The following is a 23,866-nucleotide window of genomic DNA, read 5'->3' as shown; positions in this document are numbered from 1 at the left end:
CCCCCAGGTCCATGTCTCCCCCCCCCCCGCCCCGGTCCATGTTCTCAATCCTCTCCCTCACATTCCCCTCCCCCTGTCTCTCTCCTGGCCCCAGGGATAAGAAATAAGTGTTGTGAGAGGAGATCATGTCAATGGGAGACAGTTTAAAGTTGTGTTCCTGCTTTCTGTGTGTGTGTTTTCATTCCTGAGTTTATATCCCCTGAAAATCCACGCTGATGTCTCTCTCTTTTGAAATTATCCTGTTCCTTCTCAGCCCATCTTCCTTTTTCTTATTTTATCAGCTTGGCAGGGGTTGTGGCCTGGAATGCAGGTGAGGGCAGTCAATGTGGTAGTGATCCATTATTCACTGTTCCTGGAGATGCACCTCTGTTTGCTATGGCAGATCAGGAGGAAGCTCTGCTTTCGTGAATGTACCAAACAGGAGCAAGGAAGGCCCTTCAGCCCCTTCACGCCTTTGTGCTCCATTTCGTAGATTGTACCTGATCACTTTGTTGCAATTTCATGAACCCATCTTGACTCAATAACCTTTTAGTATCCCTTGTCAAGCAACAATCTGCCCACAAACATTTTCAGTGACTCCTGTCTCAACCACCCTCTGAGGCAGAGAGTTCCAAAGTTATGCACCCTCATAAGAGAAAGCATTTCACCTCTGTCCTTAAACCAGTGTCCCCGTATATTCTGACCTGACCTGCAGTCTAATTTCCCACTGCCTCCTTAACCTCTGGTGGTCACCATCCCTCCCACCTTTCCTTTTGGAATAGGGGGTTTAAATCTGTTGTTTTCCCACTTGCCCCTCTGACTTCCGGTGAACACATTAGTGATGGGGTGTTCTGTTTGTTCCTACTTGTGCTTGCATCTGGCATTTGCCCGACCCCCCCTCAGTCAGGAGGACAGAATGTGAGAGAGAGAGATGTAGTGTTCTCTGTTTCCAGGTATCACATTTCAGGAGGGATACAACATAGAACAGTACAGCACAGAACAGGCCCTTCAGCCCACAGTGTTGTGCGACCATTGATCCTCATGTATGCACCCTCAAATTTCTGTGACCATATGCATGTCCAGCAGTCTCTTAAATGACCCCAATGACCTTGCTTCCACAACTGCTCTGGCAACGCATTCCATGCTCCCACAACTCTCTGCGTAAAGAACCTGCCTCTGACATCCCCTCTATACTTTCCACCAACCAGCTTAAAACTATGACCCCTCGTGCTAGCCATTTCTGCCTGGGAAATAGTCTCTGGCTATCAACTCTATCTATGCCTCTCATTATCTTGTATACCTCAATTAGGTCCCCTCTCCTCCTCCTTTTCTCCAATGAAAAGAGACCGAGCTCAGTCAACCTCTCTTCATAAGATAAGATGTTATGGTCTTGGAGAGGGTGCAGGGGCTGATGATCTTGGATAATTCCACTTGAGAGACTTCAGTTCTCGTGACAAGGTTTGGGATTGTTCTGTGTTAAGGATAGATTTCGTCCAGCGGCTTTGAATCAGTGTGGGGTTCAGTGGGATACGCAGGACGAACCAACTTCCTCAATCAGGTTGGACAGTGATAGGAGATTTCCGTCACGTTGAAAGTGACAGGCCGTGGGGGTGGATGGTATGTGGGTTAAAATCTGGGTTGCAGCCCCTGGGCAGGGGAAACAATAATTGAATCGTGCAGTGCTCTGTCAGGCCTTTGGAGATGTACTGCAGAAAGGATGGGGATAACTTGCACAGTTATGACATAAAGGAACGGTGACGTGGAAATGCTGGTGCAGTTAAGACGGGCTGAAATGGCTTGCTTCCGTGCTTTGCTGTTTGTAGATATACCAGTTTCCAATTGCTGTGCTGTCCTGTTCCATTACAGGGATTTGTAAAAGTCGTGAAGAGCAAGTCGTACTTTAAGCGATACCAAGTGAAGTACAGGAGACGAAGAGGTGAGGGTCTTTTCCCAGTCTAACCGTCTGATCTCCAGTTGAAGCCTCACTCTTGGAGTGGATCAAGCCATCTTTAAACGTTCAACAGTGAGCGGATTCCAGCCAGTGCCTCCCAAATACTGGAGGAGGCGCTCCTGAGGGAGCCCCCGCTCTGCCAGGGTCGTTACTGGGTGTGAGGTGTTGGGTGGGGGGGGGCACCAAGACGGTGAGCGTAATGAGTTATTGCTGCCCATGTTATTCCCCAGAGGGTAAGACTGACTACTTTGCGAGAAAGCGCCTCGTCGTTCAGGACAAGAATAAGTACAACACGCCCAAGTACCGACTGATCGTGCGCATCTCAAACAGGGACATCGTTTGTCAGGTAAAGGGTGGGAGTGAATGTTGGGGTATGCTGTTGTGATGGAGGGATGGTGCGTGGGGGGAGTGCTGCCATGATTTTGGGGTGGGGGATCAGGGTACGTGGAGGGAGCACGGCACTGATTGGGGGGGGTCAGCGTGCGTGTGGGGAGCACGGCCCTGATTGGGGGGTGGGTGCAGGGTGCTTGGGGGGAGCACTGCCCTGATTGGAGGGGGGAGGTCAGGGTGCGTGGGGGGGAGCACGGCACTCATTGGGGGTGTCAGCGTGTGTGTGGGGAGCACGGCCGTAATTGGGGGGGGTGGGTGCATGGGGGGAGCACTGCACTGATTTTCAGGGGTGGGGGGCATCAGGGTGCGTGGGGGGAGCGCTGCCCTGATTTTGGGGGGGGCGGGGAGCGCTGCCCTGATTGTCGGGGGGGAGCGGGTCAGGGTGCGTGGGGGGAGCACTGCCCTGATTTTTGGGGGGGGGGGTCAGGGTGCGTGGGGGGGCGCGCTGCCCTGATTTTGGGGGATGGGGCAGCATGCGTTGGGGGAGCGCTGCCCTGATTGGGGGTGGGAATGCCATTCCGTAGGCATGGGAATGCTGCCCTGACATGTTGGGGGCAGGGGGTGTGATTGCCACCCTGTCAGGGGTTGTGGGGGGAGATGGTGCCCTGTCGGGGATGGGGGTGGAGGATCGTGGTTGGGGGGTGGGGGAGGTGGGCACGCTGCTCTGCCGGAGGAGAGGGGTCATGGGGAGAGATGCTGACCTGTTGAGGGTGGTGGGTGGAGACAGTCCTGTGGGGGGGACTGTGGCAAAGGTGACATCAGGAGAGGGGATGGGATCTCTCCAGGGATGGGGGTTTTTGCTGGAGCCCCGCGTTGTTTCGGAATTGGGGTCGGTGTGCGGGGCTGGGTTGCTGTTCTGTGTTGGGATCTGATGCATGATCCTGTCCCTTTCCCTCCTGTTTTGAAGGTAGCGTTCGCCAGAATTGAGGGGGACAAGATAGTGTGCGCTGCGTACTCTCACGAGCTCCCGAGATATGGTGTGAAAGTCGGGCTGACCAACTATGCAGCAGCTTACTGTACTGGCCTCCTCCTTACTCGTCGGGTAAGAATCTGTGTGTTCACACCAGCGGGAGTCTCCTCCAGCTCGCCCCAGACCTCATGAACTCCGACTAAAACAGAAATTGCTGCTAACACTCCACACGTGTGGAGAAAGAGGACAGCACTGATGTTTTGTATTGAAAGCTCTCACTTAGAATTGGTGACAATTCTAGGGGCAGGTAAAGTGAGACCGCACAAATCTGGGAAGGTACAGAAATAGATCACTCACCTCTTTGAGCTTTGCTTTGTTATTTAATACTAAAATGGCATTAAAAATAAGAAGTGAGAATATGTCATTCAGCCTCTCTGGCCGTGCACAGCATTCCATAAATTCTGGGCTTGTCTGCCCCAGGTCTCCAAATTCCAGAGATTCACAGCTCTTGCTGTGACCCCATGTTGTACTTCTCCAGTCACTGTCGATCCTTTCAAGAACCATAGAGTTCCTACAGTGTGGAAACAGGGTATTTGGCCTAACAAGTCCACTCTGACCCTCTGAAGGGCATCCCACCCAGACCCACCTCCCAACCCTTTCCCTCTAACCCTACATTTCCCATGGTTAACACACCTAGCGCATACATCCCTAAACACTATGGGCAATTTAGCATGGTCCATCCAACCTAACCTGTACATCTTTGGACTGTGGGAGGAAACTTACCAGACATTAGGGGCAACGTACAAACTCCACATGCACCATCACCTGAGAGTGAAATCCGACCTGGGCCCATGGTGCTGTGAGGCAGCAGTAGTAGAGGGCGGCACGGTGGCTCAGTGGTTAGCTCTGCAGCCTCACAGCACCAGGGGCCCAGGTTCACTTCCAGCCTCAGGCGACTGTCTGTGTGGAGTTTGCACATTCTCTATATGTCTGCATGGGTTTCCTCCAGATGCTCTGGTTTTCTCCCACAGTCCAAAGATGTGCAGGTTAGGTGGATTGGCCGTGCTAAATTGCCCATAGAGTTCAGGGGTGTGTGGGTTATAGGGAGAATGGGTCTGGGTGGGATGCTTCAAGGGCTGTGTGGACTTGTTGGGCCGAAGGGCCTGTTTCCACACTGTAGGGGATCTAATCTAATCTTAGTAGGATAATAGGTTGGCACAACATTGTGGGCCGAAGGGCCAGTGCTATGCTGTACTGTTCTATGTTTGCTGACCACTGAGCCCCCTTCAGAGTTAACTGTGTTCAGCTAGATCACACTCTTTTCCAGGCTTGGGCCTAGTCCCTTCGTCTGTCCTCATCTGGGGAAGCAGTCCGAGGGTGGCGCTGAACCTGTGCACTGTCTCTGCAGCAGTAAACAGCCTGGGTGTATGTGCTCAGTCAGTGGTTACTGTGTAAGACTGTCGTGCCACCCAGGATGAAGCAGCCGGCTTGATTGGCACCACATCGTCCAACAGCCCCTTTTATTAACTGGATGTGAATTCCATGTGGGGTTTGAACGCATGTCCCCGGAAAATTGTCTCTCTGTTTTGGATTGAGTGCAGCAATAGTACCATCACCTTCTCAAACAGGAAACGCGGTTACAGTACAAACTTAATGACAGCGGTTTTAACATGCTTGGTTATAAAGTAGGTTAGCCTTTGTGATTGTTTCAATGTCTGTTTAAATTGCAACAGAGCTTTAGGTTAAAGTTCCTGTAGATTCATTTAAAGACACATTGAAACACAGCCCAGAGCCCAATGGAGCAGCATGGCCCTCGGTTTTCTTTTCTATACGAGGAATGTAAACGTTGCTGGCAAATCCACCCTTTGTTCCCTGTCCCTGATCGCCCCTGAGAAGGAGACAGTATTGTCACCTTTGTGAACTCCCCATTCTGTCTTGGAAACACATCGCTGTTCCTTCAGTGTTGCTGGGTCAGAATCCTGAGCTCCCTCCCTAACAGCACTGTGGGTTAGCCACAGATACCTTAAATAAATCTAGTTCCATTTGCCAGCACATCAAACTACAGTGGCCACTCGGCGAATGCCTGGCACAGACAGTGTCACAACCATATCCCGTGAAAGAACGTTTGAAGGTATAAATGCTGCAGACTAGCCCCGTGATTGCAAGGGAGTGGCCACGGTGTTCTCCTGGTACGTGCTTCTGAGGGGAGATTGCTGCTTTCTCTGCCGGAAGTTTTGGCTGTGCCTGTTTGGGCTTTGCTGTCATTGGGCTGCTGTGTGTCTCCGCAACTGTGTGTCTCCGCAACTGTGTGTCTCCGCAACTGTGTGCCTCCGCGTGTCGCCTCCTCTATCCGTGTTTTTGCGCATATCCCTGCCAATCTGTGCAATGTGTCCAGATTTGGCTGGAAGGAGAGTCCTCTCGTGGCCAAGCTTGTCTAAACGGCCTCGATGTGAAAACAGTTTAAGCTGCACGCCCGATGATCGAGTTTCACGATCAGTTTCTTGGGGAGCCTTTGGACCGAAGAATGAATCTGCAGCTTGTGGTTTGATGCTGTGTCATGTTCTATCCCGGCAGCTGCTGCAGAAATTTGACTTGGATAAAATCTATCAAGGAGAGGTGGAGGTGACCGGCGGAGAGTTCAACATGGAGAGTATCTCGGGGAAGCCGGCTGTCTTCACCTGTTTCCTGGATGCTGGCCTGACCCGTACCACCACTGGCAACAAGGTGTTTGGAGCCATGAAGGGCGCAGCTGATGGCGGCCTCTCCATCCCCCATAGGTAAAGAGGCAGGAGGTGATCAAATCTGACAGCCCAGGAGGGGGCCATTCAGCCTGTCAGGATGGTGCTGGCTTCTCGGTTTTCCTCCCGTTTGGATATTTGACACGAGTATTTATTCAGTTCTCCTTTGTTGAATGTTACTGCTGAATCTCTCTCCACTGGCTATACATTATAACACAAATAATACCTAAACCCTGTGTGAAAATCTCCTGTCAGTCTTCTGTGTGTTTCTTTTTACCCTCCGGCCATCGGAAACAGTGAGGAGGTGGAGTGAAGTAGAATAGCTCTTTTTCATCTTCACTGCTTCAGAAAGAACAGCTGACCTCAGCTACTTCACTCTCTTTCTCATGCCCTCTAATCTTGGTACTGTTTGAGCCATTTCTGCACCTTCTCTCTACACCTTTCCCACCCCGCTCCAAGTACACACAGTGCCTTGTCATGGGCAGTGTACTGTAGCAGTTATTCACTAACTGTCTCTCTCTCTGTGTGGTTAAACTCCTGTTTCCCTTCATTTACCGGTTTTCTTAACTTATCCACCCGAGGATCCTTCTGTACACCATCGGACTCTGTTTCCAAATCCTCCTTTTAAAATTGTGCAGTTTGTTAAGCATTCATAGACCTGTACAGCACAGAAATAGATCCTAGGGTCCAGCTCATCCCTGCTGACCAGATATCTTAAATAAATCTAGTTCCATTTGCCAGTGTTTGGCCCATATCCCTCTAAATGCTTCCTGTTCATGTACCCGTCCAAATGCCTTTTAAATGTTGTAACTGTACCAGCCTCCACCACCTCCTTTGGCAGCTCATTCCACACAGACACCATCCTGCATGTTGGGGGAAAGAAATGTTGCCCCTTGGGTCCCTTTTCAGATCTTGCCCCTCTCACCTTAAACCTATTCCCTATAGTTTTGAATTCCCCTACTCTGGAACAAGGATGTTGTCTTCATCCTGCCCGTGCCTCTCATGATTTTATAAACCTTTATAAGGTCATGCCCCAGCCTAGCCAGCCTCTCCCGAGAGCGCAAACCCTCCTTTCCCAGCAACGTCCGTGTAAATCTCCACGTTCAAGGAACTATAGCCCTGCAGCCCAAGGCCCCTTTGTCCGGCAGCACTCCCCAGGACCTGACGGTTAAGTGTATAAAATGCAACACCTAACGTTTATCTGAGTTGAAGTCCATCTGCCACTCCTTCGCCCATCTGATCAACATGTCATTGTACTCTGAAGTACACCATCTATTTTGGTGTCACCTGCAAACTTAGTACCCATACCTCCTATACTTGTATCCAAATCATTTGTGTAAATGACAGAAAGCAGTGGACCCCCAGCACCGATCCTTGTGGCACAGGCCTCCAGTCTGGAAGACATCCCTCCATCACCATCTTCTGTCTTCTACCTTCAGGCCAATTTAATATCCATATACCTATGTATATGGTATTCCGTGCCACCTTTGTCAAAATATATCGGTTCACGCTGTTCTGCATTCGGCTGTTTGCCCATCTCATCAGCCTGTCCCTGTTCCCCAGAACTCGCTCACTGCTCATGCTGTTTGGTACTCAAGTCGTCCTGTAATTTAGCTTCACCAGGTTTAGGTATACCTGGCGCGGTACCCCCTGCCCTCTGAACTCTGCCAGGGTCAATCCCCTGGCATGATGTAGTGCTGCTGCCAAGCTGCTCTCAATGATAAACATTGAAATCCCCCACTCAGTGTATATCCTGCACCATTGCCAGTCTCTGTGCTTCTTCCACGTGTTGTTCATTGTGGAGGGACTGATTAATAAACTGAGGGGGGTGGGGGTGGTTACAGGATGTGATCATCAGCTGGAGGTTTCTTTGTCCATGTCTGACCTGATACCGCGAGGCTCGGGGACTCCCAGGTCAGGGCGGTGTGTGGCTTGGAGGGGAATGAAACTGCTACTTTTGTAGCCAACGGTAGAGGTGCTGGGTTCGGAAGGTGCTGGCCATATCACCCGGGACGGTGGTTACTGTATTGCATCGTTCACTGAAGAGTATGAATGATAAAACCCATGTATGCCACTTCTTTACGGATCTGCCAAAGCACTGCCAGCATCGGACACTCGGTCAGAGTACGCAGACATTTGATACTCATCTTTGGGTAGCGGGTGATCTGTCTCTCTCCTTGCCCCTGTGCTGCTCCCCTCACCTTCTCTCCTTTCTCATTCACCTTCCTTTTCCCCTCCAGCACGAAGAGATTCCCCGGTTACGACTCTGAGAGCAAAGATTTCAATGCTGATGTACATCGCCGGCACATCTTTGGCCTGAATGTTGCTGACTACATGAGGCAGCTGATGGAGGAGGATGAGGACATGTACAAGAAGCAGTTCGCCCAGTACATCAAGAATGGCATCACCCCTGACATGGTGAGCTTTCTCTCACTTGTTGCACAGTCTGCGTTGCTGGGATAGAGCGTTACGGCTGAATGTCCAGGCTTTTGGCCCTGGGCCATAAATCGCAGGTTCACCCAACATAACGCTTCCCCATATGCCTCTGGTTTTTATATTGTCCTTCCTGGTGACAGGACGCTGCCGAAGCTGGTAACTGCCTGCTGTCCAGGTTTCTGTCCCTGTCAGAGGGAGTGGGAGTTACCAAATAAATGTGTGTTGGGTGTGGGTGGGGGTAAGTTTGAGAGAGAGAGAAAAACTGATGGCTTGTTGGGCCCCTGCAGGTGGAAGACATGTACAAAACAGCTCACCGAGAGATCCGGGCCAACCCCACGCATGAGAAGAAACCCAAGAAGGAAGTTGTGAAACAGAAGCGGTGAGTGGCTGCCTGTACCGATGGGGCTCGGGTTTTCACCGAGTGAGGCCTCAAGCCAAAAGCTCCTGATTCACTGATGGTTCCTTTTTTCTTTTGTGCGTTTGAGAATGTGAGAGGGATTTGAGTGTGTGACCGCTTTTGATATTTTTGTACAGGCATGTGATAGTTTCCAAGGTGCAGCTTCACAGCAACTTTTGGATTTCCTTTTACTTGTTGGTGGGATGTGGACGTCTCTGGCTGGGTCTAGAATTTACCACCCAGCCCCAGAGAAAGTGGTGGTGGGCTGATGCCTTGAAGCACTATACAGCTGTTTGGGGTAAAGTTCAGAATTTTAGCGACAGTGAAGCAGTGATTTCCTCGTTGGAAGTGGTCATGGATCTGTTGGAGAAGCCTTTGACAAGATTCAAAGCAGCAACTCAGTAGTACACACTGCTGCTACTGAGCGTTGCTGGTGGAGGGAGTGCGATGTTTGTGGATGTAGTGACGAACAAGAGCGGGCATCTGGATGGTGTCAAGCTGCCAGAGTGTTATTGGAGCTGCCCCCATCCAGGGGCAAGTGGGGAGTATCCCATCACATTCCTGCCTTGTGCCTTGTAGATGGTGGGACAGGCTTTGGGGAGCCACGAGGTGAGTTACTCACCGCGGATTCCCAGCCTCTGACCTAGGTGATGGGACATGCTTTTTGGGGGGGTGGGGTTTGTCAGGAGGTGAGTCACCCGCTGCAGGATTCCCTGCTCTTGTAGGTGGCAGCATTAATGTGGTTACTCCTGTTCCATTTCTGATGGTGGTCACTGAGTTGAGTAGGAAACTAATTTGAAGCCCATTCACGCCACGTGACTCGGGAAAGGACCCGAGTAGGCAAGTAAGAAGGAAATCTCTTACAGTCACTGGGGGGCTTAAAACACTTTATGTTCAGTGCCTGATCACTGTGATCTCAGAACACAGCATGCACCCCCCACCCCATTTAAACAAATAGACACTCCCTCATCTGTGAGGATCAAGCTTGGTTCCATTGTGTATAGACCTTTTGGAATTAGTGTGTGTGCGCGTATGTGCTTCCCAGTGACTGAATCACCCCCCCCACTTTTTCCTGTTCTCTCCACAGGTGGAACCGGAGAAAGTTGTCCTTGGCTCAGAGGAAGGACCGTGTTGCCCAACGGAAAGCCAGTTTCCTTCGCGCACAGTCAGCAGGTGGTGATTGACTAACCCAGGCCAGCACTCCATCGGTGTGGAACAACCAGCAGAACAAATAAAGGGATTTTAAAACAAAAAACACCACCCCCATGACTTTTATCACGTTAACTTGGCTGGGCCATACCATGTTGAGACTGTCTAAGGCTACTTCAGCCAGTCCCACCTTTACACTCCTGTTTCTCTGAACTGTGGCCTGAAACCAAGAGCTTGGGCATGCCTTCAGCTTTCGGTTCACCTGGAGGGACTGAGTACAGTGTCAGCTACCGGCATCCAGCCCTGCCTTTAACCCAAGTGAGAAACTGGTCCTTTGCTGTTTGCTGCTGTCTTGATTACTGCAGGTTGAGGGTGGATGGGAGGAGTGGACTGGACACTAGTGGAGGCGAACTATTTCAAACCACTTCCAACAGATCTTTGGCTGGGTGTAAGAACATGTGGGTAGGGTGTTCTAGTATAATGGAGGCTGAATGGCCTCTTGCATTGTAATATTCTGTGCCTGGAGGTCATACACCTTCTGGGGAATATGTACAAAAACCCCTTCCCCACATTGTAGCAGGTGTCTGAGAACATCAGAAATAGGTCAGAGCCCCATTGACCTTGGTCCCCAGTTCCCTGAGACCCTGGTCCATCTGGAGTCTGCGCTCCCGTTCCCCGAGACCGTGGTGATTCTATAGTCAGTGTGCATTTACTCCTCATTCCCAGAATCCTTCATCCCCTGGGTGCGCTCAGTCTCTGTCTTCAGTGAACTCATCATCTGAGCTTTTTGGGGTTGAGAATTCTGATGAAGTTTCTCCTCATCTCAGTCATAATGGGGTAACCCTTGTTCTAAAACTCGGCAGCCAATGAAAACAGCCTCTCTGTCGACCCTTACAAATCCTCCAGGTGGCAGTCAGTCATTTTGTTGGATGGGCTGGGTTGTGCTGGATGTTCACTTGGCTCGGCTCTCAAGTGGGTATGAATCTGTATGTTTGAACACGTGCTTCCAAATTTCCACCAGGTTCTTGGAATGGTTTCAGCACAGGAGGAGGCCATCTGTGTTTCTGACCACTCTGTAGAAGCAATTCACTTTGCACCATTCCCCTGCCATCTTTCTGTTCTTCCCTTTCAGATGGCATAATTCACTTTTAAATTGCCTTAGTAGTGCCATCCTCTCAGGCTGTGCATTTGAGATATTAGCTACTCATTGTGAGAAAGATTTTTGTCGCATCCCCGCCGCTTTTTCCTTTGCCAGTTACCGTGAATCTATCACTCTCTGGTTCTCAATCCATTTATGAATTAGGGATGGTTTCTCCCCATCTGTTCAAACACCTCATGACTTTGAAAACCTCAGTTGGATCTTCTCAGCCTTCCCCCTAGTCCCAGCATCTTGCGTCTATCGAAGTAACTGAACTTTCCAGGAATCATTCTCTACACTCTATAATGCTTAAAGACATCTGGATGGGTATGTGAATGGAAAGGGTTGAGAGGGATATGGGCCAAAAACTGGCAAATGGGTCTGGGTCAGATTAGCTGTGCCTAATCAAGTTGGACTAAAGTGTCTGCTCTGGTGCTGAATGCTTCTTCAAAGAGCTGGAATCTAGTGGATTTATACAGTCAGGATCTGAAATGCACTGTATGAGCTGGAGCTTTAGGTTAGGAAATTGGTTTTAAAAGTTAGAAATGGTCAGTACTGAGAAAGCATAACCATCTTAGCTGGATGTTCTTGCCACATCTGTAGCAAACGTGTTGATTGCCTGGTGAAAATTGCCCTTTCTGTACCTGAGTTGGCATCACTGCAATGAGGTAAGAGAATACCTGCTGTGATAAGGATTCATTCCCTGTGCGCCCTTGTGATGGATGGGTTTAAAGTGAATGGTAAAGGAAGTAAAAGCGATCCCGGGGAGGAACGCTTGCCCCACACAGCAGCGGAGTCAGATTGTTTGAAAAGGGGCAAGGCACAGGGTAACAGGGAGATGGTGGGAGAGTGACACATTGAAAAGGAGCAAGGTGCAGGATGAGGATGAAATGGTGGGAGAAGGTGTAGTGAGATTCTGGGGAAAGTGACTGAGGAGGAGCAAGCCACAGAATGACGGGGGAGAGCAGCAGTTTGAGGAGTAAGTGGGAGGGTGATGGTGGGAAGTTGATGCTTTGGGAAGGAGCGGGGTGGCCTTCGCTGAGAGATGGTGGGGGGGAGTTGGATGGGCCGAGCGGCCGTTCCCGGGGGGGGGGGGTCGGGACGCGCTCCGGCTCCTGGCGGGAAGACAATATTTACGGCTTTCACTCCATTGGTTACCCGGCTGCGACCAATGGCTGGAGGTTCGGGCCGCTGGCCCTTGCCTCATTGGCCGATTGGTGTAACCAATGCGGCGACGCCCCCTTGTTCGCTGTCCGCCCCCTTTATTTTGTGAATGAATGAGGGTGTAACCCCCCCAAACCCCTACACATACACCGCCCCCTTTTACAACAGGAGCTGGGGCTTCAGCCTCTCCACTGCCAAGGTAACTCTCCCTCTCACCTCCCCCACAGGGGGCAAGGGACCGAGTCCGTGTTTGAGGTGGTTACCAAGGCACCTTCCCTGCGGGGTTGGGTGCACCTTTGGCTGGGGTTGGAGGGGGTGAAAACAGACCCAGCCCTGGGGGTGGGGAACAGACCCTTTCACGTGGGTATAGACCAGCAGGCTCATTGTACCCTCCTGCACACTTTAGTACTGAGGGTGTGAGGCACAGTCAGTCTTCCTGTTGGGAAACGGGAAAGGGTTCAGGAAAGATTTACAAGGATGTTGCCGGGGTTGGAGGGTTTGAGCCACAGGGAGAGGCTGAATAGACTGGGGCTATTTTCCCTGGAGCGTCGGAGGCTGAGGGGGGACCTTATAGAGGTTTACAACATCATGAGGAGCATGGATAGGGTGAATAGCCACGGGCTTTTCCCTGGGGTGGGGGAGTCCAAATCTAGAGTGGCATAGGTTTAAGGTGGGAGGGGAAAGATTTAGAAGGGACCCGAGGGGTAACATTTTCACGCAGAGGGTGGTGCGTGTATGAAATGAGGTGCCAGAGGAAGTGGGTGGGGGCTGGTACAATGAGAACATTTAAAAGGCATTTGGATAGGCACATGGATAGGAAGGGTTTAGCGGGATAGGGGCCAAACGCTGGCAAATGAGACTGGATTTATTTTGGGTATCTGGTCAGCAGGGATGAAGTGGACCGAAGGGTCTGTTTCCATGATGTACATGTTGCAAAAAGGGTTTATTGCTGTCTCAGGGCAGGCAGGTCTTTATATCACCCCACCCTATACACACACAGACACAGTGCCAGGACCTCGGGTTCGATTCCACCCTTGGGCGACTGTGTGCAGTTTGCACGTGCTCCCCATGCCTGTGTGGTTTCCTCTGAGGTGATGCAGGAACCCCCAAGTGGGACCTCACCCAACTACTCTTGATGACAGTATTGGTAGGAATGTGGAGAGGACTGCTTGTTCTCACACTGAGAGGGGTCCTGTCCATGGCACTGCCTTGTGCTATCACTGGGCCAAACAGGTGAGATTCAGAACAGATCTTATTACTGAAAACTGGGCAACTATCCAACCAAAACCAACCCAGGAACATGTGCACAAAGTAACTATTTAAACCAATCACCATGGATATGGTGTCATTGTTGTGAGGAGAACTTTGTTGACTTGGTAACTGAGGCTGAGCTTTATTTCCTTGTAAGGTTTCATGTTGGACAGCAGCTGTACTGCAGGAAGACATTTGTCACTTTTCTAGAGGGGTTATTAATCATTGGGTATGGCCATCACTTGCTAGGCCAGCGTTTATTACCCAGAGGACAGCTAAAGAGTCAATCCCATTGCTGTGGGTGTGGAAGTCAGACTGGGTCAGGACAGCAGATTTCCATCCTGAAAGGGCGTTAATAAACCAGGTGGGTTTTTTTTAAAACAATTGCAGTCACTCTTTATCCCAGATTCAAAGCCAAAGCCCTGGAGTTCTGGATGACCAGCCCAGAGACGTTACCAACACAGTCTGGCCTTGCCTTTATAGGTGGCCTTGGGAGACATGATTGGCGTTGGGTGTCCCAGTTACCAGGACAAGCTGCCAATGTTTGATCTGAGGTTTGGTTTCTGCTGGAATAGTTCCAGAGAGAGAGATGAGCTGACCTAGTGCTCAGGAGAAGTTGGAGTTGGAGATGGCATGGGGAGTGGTTCGCTCGGAGGCTCTTGAACCTTTCTGTAGGGGAAACATTCAAGCCAATACCAGCACAACCACTGGGATTGACTCAGCATCGAACCTTACCATCAGACATAGGAGTGGAAGTAAGGCCATTTGGCCCATCGAACTTTACAACTCACTTCTTTGGTGCCTCTTCACAGTTGAAGTTGAGGAGGGAATCCAGTGGGTGGATTCACCAGGTTCGACACAGTGTGGAGCTGGAGGAACACAGCAGACCAGGCAGCGTCAGAGGAGCAGGAGATTCGACATTTCGGGTTGGGACCCTTCTTCATCAGATGCCGGACCTGCTGAGTTCCCCCAGCTCAACGCTGTGTTGTCTCCTGCTCCAGCATCTGCAGTTCTTGATATCTCTGGATTCACCAGCTGCCACTTAATCCCGGGGGAGTAGTTCCCATCAACTTACTGGATGTGCAAATTTGTTGCGCCCCCCCCCCTTGAGAAGGCGGGGGTGAACTGCCTCCTTGAACCGCTGCAGTCCGTGTGCTGTGGGTTGACCCACAACGCCCCTTAGGGAGGGAATTCCGGGATTCTGACCCAACGACACTGAAGGAACGGGGATATATTTCCAAGTCAGGGTGGGGAGGGGCTCGGAGGGGAACTTGCAGGGGGCTGGTATTCCCATGTACCTGCTGCCCCTTGTCCTTCTGGATGGAAGTGGGTCGTGGGTTTGGAAGGCGTTGCCTGAGGAACCCTGATGGAATTTTACACAGCATGTTATTCTATGGTGTGGGCTACTGCCTGACTGTGAGAGCGTGTGTGTGTGTGAGTGTATGTGTGAGCGTGTATGCGTGTCAGTGCTGGCTGAAAAGTGCTGTGACCCCAGTTGATGTTATTACTGGACAAGTCACACCGAAAGCTGGCTTGTTAGATCATAATTTGTTGTTTTTCTTTTAGTTTGAAACTGAAATGTAAAGGTGCAAAACTGTAGATCCAGGTTTAGTGATTGATTGCATAAAAGAAATGAGGATAAGATAGAATAGACCAAGCTCTTTACTTAGTTTAAAGATTTTGAAATAGTCAACAAAATACAATCCCAAAAATACACCTTTAAATACTCGCAACAAAGAGAAAGCCCTCCCTGTTCCCATTTTTTTAGGGCTTTGTTTCACTACAGTTTCATCAAGGTTCAGCATGGTAGACTGGTTAGATTAGATCTCTTGGAATCTGGACATGGGTGGGTAGCAGTGTTGGGAGGGAGCTCTGTTGATGGGGACACGTAGAGTGGTTGGGGAGGGAGCTGTGTTGGCAAACTGGCCAGTTGTCTGCAAAATTGGTTTGAAGGTAGAAGACAGAGGGTAGCTCTCGAGGGTTACTTTTCAGATTGGAAGCCTGTGAGCAGAGATGTGGCACTAGGATCGGTGCTAAGTCACCTGCTTTTTTGTTATTTGTATAAATGATTTGGATGTGGACACAGGAGGAATGGTTAGTACATTTGCAGACAAAGGGCAACATTTTCACACAGAGGGTGGTGTGTGTATGGAATGAACTGCCAGAGGAAGGGGTGGGGGCTGGTACAGTTACAACATTTAAAAGGCATCAGGATGGGTACGTGAATGGGAAGGGTTTGGGGGGATATGGGCCCAATGCTGGCAGATGGGACTGGGTTTATCTAGGATATCTGGGTCAGCACGGACGGGTTGGGCTTAAGGATCTGTTTCTGTGCTGTACAGCTCTATGACTGAACTCCTTACACTGAGGTAACCTCATTCTCAACATTACTAATTTCCCATTCTCATGTAGAGCTCTTTATGTATCCACTTTCAGCCTAGACTTCCGCAAAAAACTGCCCCAAACTAAAATACGTTTTTATTCCAGACTGCGGGGATTGGTATCAGGTTATGGAAAGAGAGCGGGGCAATGGGACTAGTTTGGGATTGGCACAGGTCTATGGGGAGAGAGCAGGACGTTGGGATTAGTTTGGGGATTTTTACAGGGACGTGGGGAGAGTGCGGGCAGTGGGAATAGTTTAGGGATTGACGCAGGGACATGGGGAGAGTGCGGGCAGTGGGACTGGTTTGGGGATTTTTACAGGGACATGGGGAGTGAGCAGGGCAGTGGGACTGGTTTGGGGATTTTTACAGGGACATGAAGGGGGACTTTTCTGACTACCCATCTCTTTCTCTCTCTGTCACTGTTTCGCTTTCATTCTCTCTCTGTCTCTCTGCCTGTATCTCTCTCTATTGCAGTGTACCTGTCCCTCTCTTGCTCACTGTCTGTCTTGATCCTGTAGAGACAGATGGAGAGAGGAATAGTTTGCAGGGAACTAGTTCATGGTCAGTGACCCATGCGAGCCCTCAGCCTGGTGACCACCTGGTGACACGGGTTTCTGTTTTGTTCATGTTCCAGGACTTTTCTGGGACAGGTATAGATGGCATCTCGCAAGAAGGATGTCCCAGCAAAGAAGGAAGTGCCCACTCAGATGAAACTGCGCCATGCAGTCCCACTGACCCGAGACTCCCAGGGCATTTACAGTTTGGCCTGGTCTCCCGATGGACAGGAGTTAATCGTGGGATTTGGAAATGGAGCTATTCAGGTACTTTGGGAATATGCTGGGAAAGGCAGCTCCCTATCGCTGCCTGTTTGTTGACCTGTGCGCACCCCCCTATCGCTGCCTGTTTGTTCACCTGTGCGCACCCCCCTATCGCTGCCTGTTTGTTCACCTGTGCCCACCCCCCGATCGCTGCCTGTTTGTTCACCTGTGCCCACTCCCTCGCTGCCTGTTTGTTGACCTGTGCACGCCCCCCTATCGCTGCCTGTTTGTTGACCTGTGCGCACCCCCCTATCGCTGCCTGTTTGTTGACCTGTGCACGCCCCCCTATCGCTGCCTGTTTGTTCACCTGTGCACGCCCCCCTATCGCTGCCTGTTTGTTGACCTGTGCACGCCCCCCGATCGCTGCCTGTTTGTTCACCTGTGCCCACTCCCTCGCTGCCTGTTTGTTGACCTGTGCACGCCCCCCTATCGCTGCCTGTTTGTTGACCTGTGCGCACCCCCCTATCGCTGCCTGTTTGTTGACCTGTGCACGCCCCCCTATCGCTGCCTGTTTGTTCACCTGTGCACGCCCCCCTATCGCTGCCTGTTTGTTGACCTGTGCACGCCCCCCTATCGCTGCCTGTTTGTTGACCTGTGCGCACCCCCCTATCGCTGCCTGTTTGTTGACCTGTGCGCACCCCCCTATCACTGCCTGTTTGTTGACCTGTGCACGCCCCCCTATCGCTGCCTGTTTGTTGACCTGTGCACGCCCCCCTATCGCTGCCTGTTTGTTGACCTGTGCGCACCCCCCTATCACTGCCTGTTTGTTGACCTGAGCCCTCTGTGTCAGGCTGTGAACCCTGCAAACGGGAAACCTTCGCGGGACATATTCAGTGGAGGGGTCTCCCGACAAGCAACGACCTGCCTGTGCTTCCACCCAAAGGACCCCAGCCACCTGATAACGGTCGGTGCTGAAGGCATCGTGGCTGTTTACGACACCAAGACAGGAAAGTGTAAATCCACCATTACAGGTAGGTCTGGCACAGCCCGGGCACTGTTGGTCACCATCCTCCCTGTACCACCGTCAGTCACGATCCTCCCTGTACCACCATCAGTCACGAACCCCCTGTACCACCATCAGTCACCATCCCCCCTGTACCACCATCAGTCACCATCCTCCCTGTACCACCGTCAGTCACCATCCTCCCTGTAACACCATCAGTCACCATCCTCCCTGTACCACCATCAGTCACCATCCTCCCTGTAACACCATCAGTCACCATCCTCCCTGTACCACCGTCAGTCACCATCCTCCCTGTACCACCGTCAGTCACCATCCTCCCTGTACCACCGTCAGTCACCATCCTCCCTGTACCACCGTCAGTCACCATCCCCCCTGTACCACCATCAGTCACCATCCTCCCTGTTCCACCATCAGTCACCATCCTCCCTGTACCACCGTCAGTCACCATCCTCCCTGTTCCACCATCAGTCACCATCCTCCCTGTTCCACCATCAGTCACCATCCTCCCTGTACCACCGTCAGTCACCATCCTCCCTGTTCCACCATCAGTCACCGTCCTCCCTGTACCACCATCAGTCACAATTCTCACTGTACCACCGTCAGTCACCATCCTCCCTGTACCACCATCAGTCACCATCCTCCCTGTACCACCGTCAGTCACCATCCTCCCTGTACCACCATCAGTCACCGTCCTCCCTGTACCACCGTCAGTCACCGTCCTCCCTGTACCACCGTCAGTCACCATCCTCCCTGTACCACCATCAGTCACCATCCCCCCTGTACCACCGTCAGTCACCATCCTCCCTGTACCACCATCAGTCACCATCCTCCCTGTACCACCATCAGTCACCATCCTCCCTGTACCACCGTCAGTCACCATCCTCCCTGTACCACCGTCAGTCACCATCCTCCCTGTACCACCATCAGTCACAATTCTCCCTGTACCACCATCAGTCACCGTCCTCCCTGTACCACCGTCAGTCACCATCCTCCCTGTACCACCGTCAGTCACCATCCTCCCTGTACCACCGTCAGTCACCATCCCCCCTGTACCACCGTCAGTCACCATCCTCCCTGTACCACCATCAGTCACCGTCCTCCCTGTACCACCGTCAGTCACCATCCTCCCTGTTCCACCATCAGTCACCATCCTCCCTGTACCACCGTCAGTCACCATCCTCCCTGTACCACCGTCAGTCACCATCCCCCCTGTACCACCGTCAGTCACCGTCCCCCCTGTACCACCATCAGTCACCATCCTCCCTGTTCCACCATCAGTCACCATCCTCCCTGTACCACCATCAGTCACCATCCTCCCTGTACCACCATCAGTCACCATCCCCCCTGTACCACCGTCAGTCACCATCCCCCCTGTACCACCATCAGTCACCATCCCCCCTGTACCACCATCAGTCACCATCCTCCCTGTACCACCGTCAGTCACCATCCTCCCTGTACCACCGTCAGTCACCATCCCCCCTGTACCACCGTCAGTCACCATCCTCCCTGTACCACCATCAGTCACCGTCCTCCCTGTACCACCGTCAGTCACCATCCTCCCTGTTCCACCATCAGTCACCATCCTCCCTGTACCACCGTCAGTCACCATCCTCCCTGTACCACCGTCAGTCACCATCCCCCCTGTACCACCGTCAGTCACCGTCCCCCCTGTACCACCATCAGTCACCATCCTCCCTGTTCCACCATCAGTCACCATCCTCCCTGTACCACCATCAGTCACCATCCTCCCTGTACCACCATCAGTCACCATCCCCCCTGTACCACCGTCAGTCACCATCCCCCCTGTACCACCATCAGTCACCATCCTCCCTGTACCACCGTCAGTCACCATCCTCCCTGTACCACCATCAGTCACCATCCCCCCTGTACCACCGTCAGTCACCATCCCCCCTGTACCACCATCAGTCACCATCCTCCCTGTTCCACCATCAGTCACCATCCTCCCTGTTCCACCATCAGTCACCATCCCCCCTGTACCACCATCAGTCACCATCCCCCCTGTACCACCGTCAGTCACCGTCCTCCCTGTACCACCATCAGTCACCATCCTCCCTGTACCACCGTCAGTCACCATCCCCCCTGTACCACCATCAGTCACCATCCTCCCTGTTCCACCATCAGTCACCATCCTCCCTGTACCACCGTCAGTCACCATCCTCCCTGTACCACCATCAGTCACCATCCTCCCTGTACCACCATCAGTCACCATCCCCCCTGTACCACCGTCAGTCACCATCCTCCCTGTACCACCGTCAGTCACCATCCTCCCTGTACCACCATCAGTCACCATCCTCCCTGTAACACCATCAGTCACCATCCCCCCTGTACCACCGTCAGTCACCATCCTCCCTGTACCACCATCAGTCACCATCCTCCCTGTACCACCATCAGTCACCATCCCCCCTGTACCACCGTCAGTCACCATCCTCCCTGTACCACCATCAGTCACAATTCTCCCTGTACCACCGTCAGTCACCATCCTCCCTGTACCACCATCAGTCACCATCCACCCTGTTCCACCGTCAGTCACCATCCTCCCTGTACCACCATCAGTCACCGTCCTCCCTGTACCACCGTCAGTCACCATCCCCCCTGTACCACCGTCAGTCACCATCCCCCCTGTACCACCGTCAGTCACCATCCTCCCTGTACCACCATCAGTCACCATCCTCCCTGTACCACCATCAGTCACCATCCTCCCTGTACCACCGTCAGTCACCATCCTCCCTGTACCACCATCAGTCACCATCCCCCCTGTACCACCGTCAGTCACCATCCTCCCTGTACCACCGTCAGTCACCATCCTCCCTGTACCACCATCAGTCACCATCCTCCCTGTACCACCATCAGTCACAATTCTCCCTGTACCACCATCAGTCACCGTCCTCCCTGTACCACCATCAGTCACCGTCCTCCCTGTACCACCGTCAGTCACCATCCTCCCTGTACCACCATCAGTCACCGTCCTCCCTGTACCACCGTCAGTCACCATCCTCCCTGTACCACCGTCAGTCACCATCCTCCCTGTACCACCATCAGTCACAATTCTCCCTGTACCACCATCAGTCACCATCCTCCCTGTACCACCATCAGTCACCATCCTCCCTGTACCACCATCAGTCACCGTCCTCCCTGTACCACCGTCAGTCACCATCCTCCCTGTACCACCGTCAGTCACCATCCTCCCTGTACCACCATCAGTCACAATTCTCCCTGTACCACCATCAGTCACCATCCTCCCTGTACCACCATCAGTCACCATCCTCCCTGTACCACCGTCAGTCACCATCTTCCCTGTACCACCATCAGTCACCATCCTCCCTGTACCACCATCAGTCACCGTCCTCCCTGTACCACCGTCAGTCACCATCCTCCCTGTACCACCATCAGTCACCGTCCTCCCTGTACCACCGTCAGTCACCATCCTCCCTGTACCACCGTCAGTCACCATCCTCCCTGTACCACCATCAGTCACAATTCTCCCTGTACCACCATCAGTCACCATCCTCCCTGTACCACCGTCAGTCACCATCCTCCCTGTACCACCATCAGTCACCGTCCTCCCTGTACCACCGTCAGTCACCATCCTCCCTGTACCACCGTCAGTCACCATCCTCCCTGTACCACCGTCAGTCACCATCCTCCCTGTACCACCGTCAGTCACCATCCTCCCTGTACCACCATCAGTCACCATCCTCCCTGTACCACCATCAGTCACCGTCCTCCCTGTACCACCGTCAGTCACCATCCTCCCTGTACCACCATCAGTCACCATCCCCCCTGTACCACCGTCAGTCACCATCCTCCCTGTACCACCGTCAGTCACCATCCTCCCTGTACCACCATCAGTCACAATTCTCCCTGTACCACCATCAGTCACCATCCTCCCTGTACCACCGTCAGTCACCATCCTCCCTGTACCACCGTCAGTCACCATCCCCCCTGTACCACCGTCAGTCACCATCCTCCCTGTACCACCATCAGTCACCGTCCTCCCTGTACCACCATCAGTCACAATTCTCCCTGTACCACCATCAGTCACCGTCCTCCCTGTACCACCGTCAGTCACCGTCCTCCCTGTACCACCGTCAGTCACCATCCTCCCTGTACCACCATCAGTCACCATCCCCCCTGTACCACCGTCAGTCACCATCCTCCCTGTACCACCATCAGTCACAATTCTCCCTGTACCACCGTCAGTCACCATCCCCCCTGTACCACCGTCAGTCACCATCCTCCCTGTACCCCCGTCAGTCACCATCCCCCCTGTACCACCGTCAGTCACCATCCTCCCTGTACCACCATCAGTCACCGTCCTCCCTGTACCACCATCAGTCACCATCCTCCCTGTACCCCCGTCAGTCACCATCTTCCCTGTTCCACCATCAGTCACCATCCTCCCTGTACCACCATCAGTCACCGTCCTCCCTGTACCACCGTCAGTCACCATCCTCCCTGTACCCCCGTCAGTCACCATCCCCCCTGTACCACCGTCAGTCACCATCCTCCCTGTACCACCATCAGTCACCGTCCTCCCTGTACCACCATCAGTCACCATCCTCCCTGTACCACCGTCAGTCACCATCCTCCCTGTACCACCGTCAGTCACCATCCTCCCTGTACCACCGTCAGTCACCATCCTCCCTGTACCCCCGTCAGTCACCATCCCCCCTGTACCACCATCAGTCACCATCCTCCCTGTACCACCGTCAGTCACCGTCCCCCCTGTACCACCATCAGTCACCATCCTCCCTGTACCACCATCAGTCACCATCCTCCCTGTACCACCGTCAGTCACCGTCCTCCCTGTACCACCATCAGTCACGATCCTCCCTGTACCACCGTCAGTCACCATCCTCCCTGTACCACCGTCAGTCACCATCCTCCCTGTACCACCGTCAGTCACCATCCTCCCTGTACCACCATCAGTCACCGTCCTCCCTGTACCACCGTCAGTCACCATCCTCCCTGTACCACCGTCAGTCACCATCCTCCCTGTACCACCGTCAGTCACCGTCCTCCCTGTACCACCGTCAGTCACCATCCTCCCTGTACCCCCGTCAGTCACCATCTTCCCTGTTCCACCATCAGTCACCATCCTCCCTGTACCACCGTCAGTCACCGTCCCCCCTGTACCACCATCAGTCACCGTCCTCCCTGTACCACCATCAGTCACCATCCTCCCTGTACCACCATCAGTCACCGTCCTCCCTGTACCACCGTCAGTCACCATCCTCCCTGTACCACCGTCAGTCACCATCCTCCCTGTACCACCGTCAGTCACCGTCCTCCCTGTACCACCGTCAGTCACCATCCTCCCTGTACCACCGTCAGTCACCATCCCCCCTGTACCACCATCAGTCACCATCCTCCCTGTACCACCATCAGTCACCATCCCCCCTGTACCACCGTCAGTCACCATCCTCCCTGTACCACCATCAGTCACAATTCTCCCTGTACCACCATCAGTCACCGTCCTCCCTGTACCACCGTCAGTCACCATCTTCCCTGTACCACCATCAGTCACCATCCTCCCTGTTCCACCATCAGTCACCATCCCCCCTGTACCACCGTCAGTCACCATCCTCCCTGTACCACCATCAGTCACCATCCTCCCTGTACCACCGTCAGTCACCATCCTCCCTGTACCACCGTCAGTCACCATCCTCCCTGTACCACCATCAGTCACCATCCCCCCTGTACCACCGTCAGTCACCATCCTCCCTGTACCACCATCAGTCACAATTCTCCCTGTACCACCATCAGTCACCATCCTCCCTGTACCACCATCAGTCACCGTCCTCCCTGTACCACCATCAGTCACCATCCTCCCTGTACCACCGTCAGTCACCGTCCCCCCTGTACCACCATCAGTCACCATCCTCCCTGTACCACCGTCAGTCACCGTCCCCCCTGTACCACCATCAGTCACCATCCTCCCTGTACCACCATCAGTCACCGTCCTCCCTGTACCACCGTCAGTCACCATCCTCCCTGTACCACCGTCAGTCACCATCCTCCCTGTACCACCGTCAGTCACCATCCTCCCTGTACCACCATCAGTCACCATCCTCCCTGTACCACCGTCAGTCACCATCCTCCCTGTACCACCGTCAGTCACCATCCTCCCTGTACCACCATCAGTCACCGTCCTCCCTGTACCACCGTCAGTCACC

At 52.9% G+C, this 23,866-nt stretch overlaps 2 protein-coding genes across 6 annotated transcripts in view; both read left to right on the top strand.

Moving 5' to 3' along the window:
* LOC125446565 (large ribosomal subunit protein uL18A-like) overlaps positions 1-10,056 on the top strand; it is a 12,567-nt gene extending 2,511 nt beyond the window's left edge. The window contains exons 2-8 of the mRNA XM_048520243.2: positions 1,803-1,915; positions 2,161-2,276; positions 3,228-3,362; positions 5,805-6,007; positions 8,209-8,386; positions 8,692-8,783; positions 9,889-10,056. Coding sequence (XP_048376200.2) covers positions 1,803-1,915; positions 2,161-2,276; positions 3,228-3,362; positions 5,805-6,007; positions 8,209-8,386; positions 8,692-8,783; positions 9,889-9,985 — 934 coding nt within the window. The 3' untranslated portion in view covers positions 9,986-10,056. The remainder of the gene's footprint in view (positions 1-1,802; positions 1,916-2,160; positions 2,277-3,227; positions 3,363-5,804; positions 6,008-8,208; positions 8,387-8,691; positions 8,784-9,888) is intronic.
* Positions 10,057-10,157: 101 nt separating this feature from the next.
* The window catches only part of LOC125446485 (uncharacterized), a 43,797-nt gene continuing 30,088 nt past the window's right edge, over positions 10,158-23,866 (top strand). The window contains exons 1-3 of one of the 5 annotated variants that reach the window (XM_059639388.1): positions 10,158-10,268; positions 16,522-16,708; positions 17,496-17,676. In XM_059639388.1, the coding sequence (XP_059495371.1) occupies positions 16,544-16,708; positions 17,496-17,676 (346 nt within the window). In that variant the 5' untranslated portion in view covers positions 10,158-10,268; positions 16,522-16,543. Of the gene's footprint in view, positions 10,269-12,221; positions 12,452-12,487; positions 13,868-14,176; positions 14,259-16,521; positions 16,709-17,495; positions 17,677-23,866 lie in introns of those variants that run through there. The other 4 variants (XM_059639389.1, XM_059639391.1, XM_059639387.1 and 1 more) reach the window with 4 other exon arrangements.

The sequence above is a fragment of the Stegostoma tigrinum genome, chromosome 34, assembly GCF_030684315.1.
Source record: "Stegostoma tigrinum isolate sSteTig4 chromosome 34, sSteTig4.hap1, whole genome shotgun sequence".
Lineage (NCBI taxonomy): Eukaryota > Metazoa > Chordata > Chondrichthyes > Orectolobiformes > Stegostomatidae > Stegostoma > Stegostoma tigrinum.
Note: the sequence above shows the minus strand (reverse complement) of the source record. Positions and strands in the feature narration are given on the sequence as shown.